At 43.6% G+C, this 8,046-nt stretch overlaps 1 protein-coding gene across 2 annotated transcripts in view; it reads right to left on the reverse strand.

Annotated features, from left to right (window-relative positions):
- Positions 1-8,046, reverse strand: part of spon2a (spondin 2a, extracellular matrix protein) — a 14,895-nt gene that overhangs the window by 4,747 nt on the left and 2,102 nt on the right. For both annotated transcript variants that reach the window (XM_005719811.1, XM_005719812.2), the window contains exons 2-3: positions 5,257-5,485; positions 3,098-3,318 (exon numbers count right to left, since the gene is read on the reverse strand). In XM_005719811.1, coding sequence (XP_005719868.1) covers positions 3,098-3,318; positions 5,257-5,485 — 450 coding nt within the window. The remainder of the gene's footprint in view (positions 1-3,097; positions 3,319-5,256; positions 5,486-8,046) is intronic.

Genomic DNA, 8,046 nt, shown 5'->3' on the forward strand with positions numbered 1-8,046 from the left:
GAAAGAAAAAGATGATAATAATAAGAAGTAACCTAGTCAGTTATGATGTGAGATGGACAATTGTTATGAAGTAGTCTGCATCAAGCTTAAGGCTTGCTCAAACTCAGTATAATGACATAGGAGATGAAGAAAATAAAGGAAATATCTAAACCAATTAGGCGCATAGAGGCACTTGACATGCTTGAAAACCTGTCATTTACCCTGGATAAAAGAATCTCTTAACAATGGTCTGCCAGAGGGATCAGAGATAGTTGGCTTGACAGATCAACAGACAGGCATGCACGCAGTAACACTCTCAGAAATAAATAAGCTTACAGTATAAGCCCATTTTTGTCCTGATAGGTATTATCTACACGAAGTTATCGCCTAAGCAACATTACTGGACCTTAAGGCAGCTTTTCAGGGGCCAAAGAGAGTACATATTTTCACTTTTAGGGTTTGTGAGGCAGATTATGTTCAGTTTCTTCAGTATCCAAGTCCTTTAATGTAATCAATTAGATTATGTTCACCTGTGACTCTGCTTCAATCTTCCGTCTGTGTATTTTGTGGTTTGCCTCACAAACATCATCAGCTTAACAAAGGGCTCGCCTTTTGCTCCTGGCCCCCCCGTGTCTGCATGTTGGGTCCTTCTTCACCACACACTAACACCTAAACTTGTAAAACCTAAACTTGGGCTCTCTGTGTTAAAGTGGATACATGTGACTGTCCAAATGCTCACTGCGTGAACTATATTACAGGAATCATTCTGCAGAACTATAAATGCATTAAGAATGAGATCACACTCAAAAACACAGCTGATCTCAGGATTTATAGCTCTAAAACTTATAAATGCATGTGAGCTCATGAGCTCACTCAGTTTCCTGTGCAGGTTTAGATTGTGTGTTCTCTGTGATGGATGTTTCCTGAGTGCCAGTGACCTCATACAGGAAGTGGCCTGGAGGTCAGCACACACCGAGGTCACAGATGACCAGAAAAAAGCACATCTGAAAACGCCTTCTCACTCAAGGGCCGATATTTGAGGACCTTGGCTAAGCTGCTCAGTCTCAGGGAGGGATTGCTGGGCTTGGCTGGCTTTTGATGGATAGGAAAGGGTGGCCTGGAGGATGGGGGGGAAAGAGCTGGAACAGAAATCGCTCCTTCATCGTCCTCTTTTTTCAGCCTCCTCTGAAACAGCGGCTTTTCCAAGAAATCATTCCGCTATATCCATCGGGCCACTCAGCAAGGATGTCTTCTCAGGGGTATTCCTCGTCAGCAGCTTGATCAGTCCGCGGATGTTTTGCAACGCACGGGCCAGGAAGTGTCTCCAAAGCATAGACGGTTTCAAATCTCCCATGACCCCTCTCACTTTTTTCCCCAACCCATCAAAACAAACAGCATAGTCATCCCTGAAAGCATGCGACTCTGTCACCTGAATTCTTGCTCTCAAAAAGCCCTGAATTTCCCAACGGGGCTTATTCGTTGTAATCTGTCTGTTTTAAATTACACACCAAGAGCAGAAGAGTCATGAGCAGTGGAGATGGAAATCATATGTGTTTGGGATTTTTTTGCTTTTTAGGTCACTGAGTATGAATGTTTTGGTTGTTTGGAAGAGAAAGGATGGTATTTATAAATGAGCGTGCGGGAGAAACAGACAGAGAAGCACAATAGCAGACTGAGCAGACGACAGCTTCACATCATTCACGTGTGCTCAGCACAAAACCGCCGATGTCACGCTTTCCTTTGCCGTTCTGCCCACAGGTCTAAAAACAGACCATTTGAAAGCAGCCACAGGCATCATATACCTAGATGACAAGCTGCTAAGCTGCTGTCCATGACTCGTACTTACCAACGATGCCCTCCGACCAGGTTGTTTATGATTTTTTTAAGGTCCTCGGGTTCAAGCAGTGCGACAGGCAATAAACAAATGTAGGTCACCAGACTTTCAGGCAGACACACACCTATTCCTACAAGCTCCAATAAAATATCCACCCTCTCCTCTACACCTTTTTCCTTCTTGTTCATCAGCTGCGTATGCCCGACTCATAAAGGGGTTATTTTATTTCGAGTTGTAACTTTTCCACATGGCCATGCCTCAAATCCTTTGCCTTTGTTTAAGGCCCGGCTCCTAAATTTAACCCGAGCCTCAACAAAGAGTCCAACCGTGACTTTTGCTCCCGCACTCGGTCACCATTCAAGATACGCAGCGCTATCCAGCAATGAGTAAAGCCACAACCTTAAATATGGCTCATGTGGGACCACAGCGGTTATCCTCCACAGCTGGTTCTTTAGTGCAACAGTTTCACATTGTGTCTCCTTAGAAAAGGATTTTCCCTGCTAAGCTGCAGTACAGGAAATCTGACACAGAAGAAAAGAAAAGTTTGCAAAAAAAAAAAATCTTGGTAAACATTTACTTAATTTGGTTCACTCGGGTGGCTGAAGTCACATGAAGATGTTCTGATCACCTGGGATCACCTTAAGGTTGAGCACACGGGGAAAATGATCAAAGCAACCATTAAATGTTGGTGTAGAAGAGGCATGGGAGCATATGTTATTATTCTTGTCTGCTTCCAAAATATGGAGCCAGTTGAAGGCTTAAAGCAGGTAAACTGTTAGCAAAAGTTATCTACAAAAGCAGCTGACATTTTCTTGTCTTTATTGGACCATGGGCGAAGTGTAAAAACAGTGTGCTGCTCTTTATATAGTGGGTGTCATCTAGTTGTTATATATTTAATTTCATCATCACATGAAGACAGATTCCACTCGCTATATCGTAACGTTTGCTGTACCAATTTATCAAACTTCTTATCTAACGCTAAGAAAACAGGCAAACGTGTTTCCAGAAACAGCTCCCTGTGCTGCGCGTCATCATGGGTCCGCAGCAGACAGAGCACAGACCTTGCAGGATGGATGTGGGCGTTTGTGGCTGCAGAGCTGAAGCACTTCAGCTAAACATAGGCTGATTGGATAGTGGAAAGAAGTGGTGAAGTGTTTAATCAGAGCAGATGAACGTGGATGTTATGGGGAGGCTGGTCACCAGATGACGGAATAGGTTTAGCCCAGCAGATGGTTTGTGTGACTTACTGCGTCTGAGTATTTATGAAGGTAAATTTGTGCCTACCAGTGAACTCCGGGGATGAATAAGCATCTCTGTGGAGCTGTGCCCGATGCCGTTGGGGATGCCAGCCGTTCGGTACATGGCGCCGACCACGCGCTTCTTCCTGGCCTCCTTGGCTGTCTTCATCAGCTCCACCGTCACTCCGAGTTCAGCGAAGCTCTGAACCCCTGCGCTGGCTGGAGCGCCCTCCTCCCATAGCCGAAAATGACGATTATGGCTGACCGCTAAAGAGAGAAAAGAAATTGAAGAAAGAGGAGATGACAGGAGTAAGATGCTTATTCACTGGAATGCATATCAATGTCAGCGAAGCACCACAGAGCCTCAGCCAGACGATGAGATCATTTCCACCAGTGGAGCCTGCATGTATTTCTATGGCTCTCTCCTCCTTCCTGCACTTAAGCATTTAATTCTAAAGGAATTGCCCACATGCATGTCTTTGGCAATATTGCAAGGTTACAGTTACGTCTTTTCTCCATCTATCACTGAAGAAACCACAACACTGCGGCCAGAAGGTAGGTCAGGAACTCGGATTGGCAGCCAGATGGTGGATAAAATAATAAATTCATAACTTTTACTCTTGCTTATCTGATACGTCGGGTCCGTGAGCATTTGCCTCACATTCCTATGTTTTGTTGTGGCTATCTATGAAATCGCTTTGAATGGAGACACTGATTTAGGCTGAACTGTTTGTACCACAGCTTCTGGAGCTACGTTGTTGAATCCCACAGAGCTACTGGCCTGGGCCGGTGGTTTTAAGGGCAAAGTAAGGTTAGCCAGAAACACGTTGACAAATGCTCTGATGGTTCTGCCTTACCTCACTTTTCAGACCCGCGTACAGACGCACGCACGCCAACGCATTTAAGTTAAAACGCCGAGCCACACACACGCATGATCTGCCCAGCACACTTCACACACTATCTTGTTTCTTTCCAAACTGCGATTACTTCATGCTTAATTACATTACCATCCTCACAAACTTCCCACAAGCATCATTGAAAGTTGATAACCCATCACGTTTGAGCCCTATCAAGACATTAAATCCCATTTCCCTCTAATTCTCTTGAGTATTTGTTTTTGGCTATGACAAACTCCATTCCTCCTTTATTCTGTTGGCCGTCAGACCTTCTTCAGGTTGTTTTTTTGTGCGGTGACAGATTTCATCCCCAGTTTTCTTTGTGTCCCCCTGCTGCAGACTCTGAGGCTACTGAGGTCTTTGTTTTTCTTTTCTTGTGACAAAGTCCAATCCCCGGTGCCCAGCACCCTGGAACATTATGGGTGTGTCAGAATCTCTGATGCCTCTGTCTATATGGAGTAAGTAGGACATCATCCTCTGGCAAAGCAGTCGAGCACCAATGGGAGACCTGGAAACCAGACAAAGCTGCAGCCACCACACAGCAGTCCGAGACGCCGCACACACAGATGTGCAGACATCTGCCATCCATCCATCCACAATGTTTGTTTTTTGCTTTTTTTAAACGAGGGAGAATATAAGGTTGTATCTGGTTCTGCTTCTCCTCCTCCTGGCTCCGAGGTGAGTGGTCTGACCCCACCACACCCCAACTATCATCACCCACCTTCAGCAGCCCCAAACTCACCACTCCAGTCTTTACCGCCAACACTGTGGTAAACCAGCGGAAATGTGGGAAGGAGAATAGGACTGACTCGAAGAAATAGAGAAATATTAAAGATACAGCTGAAGAGAAGTTAGAGAAACAAAGAGAAACGCTACCATCTGGGAGCGTTTAGGTTGTTTTTCTTGTTGCTCTCAACTTTTTGCTGTTTTGCTCATTAACATCTCTAACCTCTTTTTGTATGCAGTTGTGCATGAAGCTCCTTGATGAGGAACAAAAAATAAATAAACTGCCCTTGGGTGAAGCAGAAGTTGCTTCAGTGTGACTGCTCGTCCAAAATGTCCTTAAGTCTCACTGTGAATGTGATTTGTGCATTTTGATTGGCTCACCTGTTACACAAAAGCTTTACATCGGTAAACTCTTAACTGCTGAAAATAAATGAAAAAAAAATACTGTGACTCTTTGCTGCTGTTGCGAATCTGAAGTAATAGTGCACATGCAATGGATTATCAGGTGTCACAGTAACAATTTCCATTTAACATGGATGATTTTCCAGTAACCCGTGTTTCCACCCCCATGGGTCTTTCTCACCTATGAGTTTGGACCACTGTGCAGGGGGTCGGAACAGTGGATACTGCTTTGGGAAAACCTGAGGGCTCCAGTGACCAGTAAAGACCAGGATGTAGGAAGCAGGACTCTTGGCTGTGCATTCTGTCCCAATGAGCGGTCGCAAAGGCCCAGCAAATGTGAAGCCAAGCTTCACAAGTACGAGAAGGAGCTGCTGCAGCCAGCCACAGGTCAGGTGCTCTGATGACATCATCTGCAAGAAATGGAGAAATGAAAAACAAAAAAACATTAAAGTCTTTCTCCTTGCTCTGTGCACAATCATTGTAAAAAGAAATAAATAAATCACTGTGGCAAATGGCATGAACAAAAAGCTGCTGAACAAGTCTACCATAAACTCTGTGACATATAATCTTTGTACGTGGGCAAGCAAATGAAAAGATCGCAAGACGAACATTTAGGAAACCAAACCCAGACAATCCTGGAAAATCAGTATGAGTGGGGAAATTCCATATCAAAACACAGCCTTTTTATCAAAGACCAAAGCCCGATGAACTCCCTGACCCTTAGGCTTCCTATTAAAGAAACTCTCCCATTTCTTTGGTCGGGCCAAGAGACTTCTGACAAAAAGCCAATTTCTGGCTACAGGGAAAACATCACGTTGTAATGTCTGCTGTAGACGCCGCCTTTAAATAAAACAACATCTCTGAGGATGGATACAAATTTCTGTCTGCTCTACTGATCTCACCGACTGACCATCCACTGACCACCAGCTGCTGACTCAGACTCACACTCTATTAAGAGGCAGAGGGGCGACGGGGGCATGACAATTGCTCAAAATGCATTTCAGCTCCATAGGTCACAGTCTAGAAACCCCCATTTGTTTTGAACTCTTTGTGATTTTTACATTCATGAGAACAATATTATTGGGAAATCCACAGAAATTCTGGTGAAAATGCTTTTAGTTGAATTTATTTTTAAATTTGTGGTGTTTTGTTTTTCTGTTTTTTTAATGAGTCTACCGTTGTGGAGAGATAATCTGTTATCTCTAACAAAGTAGCCAACAAAGTAGTCACTACATCCGTCCTCTCAATTTTCTGTTTTATAGCAACAATAACATTATTCACTTTGTTGGAGTGTTGGCCTGGTATTTACTGTCATTGGACGAGCAGAAGAAAATGGATGGCTGTGAATTACAAACTCTCTCCACCACAACTACTTCTATGTTGCATACTGAGGGTAAACAAGTAGTGTTGTTTTTACTTTGTTTTTTAAGATTATTACAAAAAATCTCAGCTCAACTTGCAACTTTGCAATCAAACCAACTATAAAAACCAGATAAACTGCTGGGACAGCTGTTCATTAGCAGAAGTACAGAATCGGCCAATCACAGGGCAAGAATTCTGTGCATTTCTGTGCAGACATAAAATAGAAAGGCAAAATTAAAATTGACTTTAATAACTACTTGTTACAACCAAGGTATGCAGAAGAGCAACTCTGAACCTTGAAGCTGAAAGGCTACAGCAGCAGAAAACCAAATTGGGTGCCGATTTTGTCAACTAAGAACAGGAGGTCGAGGATAAAATTCATAGAGCTCACCAATACTGATCAACAGCAAACTGGAAAAATGTCCCAATTTCTGCTGCAGCTTTCAAAAGGTAGAGTCAGAATCTGGTGTAAATAACATGAAAGCATGGAACCATCCTGCTCTGTATCAACAGTTCAGGCTGGCTGTGGCTGGCAGCCTTTGGGCTCCTTCATACCAACTGAGCATTGCTGTTGATCATGTCCATCTGGGTGCTTCCAGCCATGTCACAAAGCTCAAATCATCTCCAAATGGTTTCTTGAACATGACAATGAGTTCACTGTATTCAAATGGCCTCCACAGTCACCAGTTCTCAATTCAATAGAGAAACTGTGGGATGTGGTGCAACAGGAGATGTACAGCCAACAAATCTGCAGCAACTCTGTGATGCTGTTGTGTCAACATGGATCAAAATCTCTGAGGAACGTTACCAGCACCTTGTTGTATTTGTGCCATGAAGAATTAAGGTACTTCTGGGGGCAAAACAGAGTCCAGCCAGGTACTAGCAAGTAATAAAGTAGCCAGTACACAAAAAGGAAAGACACACAGGGGCAGTGCATTAAAAACTTGAGCAATTGCAAAGGTGGGAAACACACAAGGGCAGGAAGCGGAGGATTAGGAAGCGGATTCTCACAGTGAAGAGGACAGCATTTGTGTTTGCTGCCAGCTTTCAAGGGTAGCTGTAATGACAGAACTTTGAGCAACTGGCATAGCCTTACTGTTGAACTCTTAATGGCAAAGAAAGAGTCCCACTGTCAGAAGAGTTAAAGAAGACGAGCAAGAAGAGCGGCAGAAAATCAGTAGTTGGATTCAGAAGGAAATTCACAGCCTCGGGACCCAAGAGGATTCAAAAGCAATTATTAGCTAGCATTATTTCTCCTAAATGAAAGAACAACCCTGCAGTGCTGTGTGTCATAGTGTGCACGTACCAATTTACATCTAAATTTGCTCCAGATCTGGCTTTTTGATTCCACTTTCAAAATGTGATCTTACAATTATTCCCAAATACCGTCCTAATCCAAACTGGCACCTAGATTAGATGGGCCCAAAGTCATCGACATGCTTCACTGAGTCGAGCATTTCAAGGGAAAATACACAAAATGACATCACCTCACTTATTGTGTTTTATTTGCAGATCCTTTAGCTCCGTCTCCAGTCTGTAACTTCGAGGCAGATCTTTTTTTCCGTTTGTGTGATACAGAAAGGGAGAGTGGCATTTGTGTGAGTTACTA

The sequence above is a fragment of the Pundamilia nyererei genome, unplaced genomic scaffold, assembly GCF_000239375.1.
Source record: "Pundamilia nyererei isolate P.nyererei 1_Seehausen unplaced genomic scaffold, PunNye1.0 scaffold00001, whole genome shotgun sequence".
NCBI lineage: Eukaryota > Metazoa > Chordata > Actinopteri > Cichliformes > Cichlidae > Pundamilia > Pundamilia nyererei.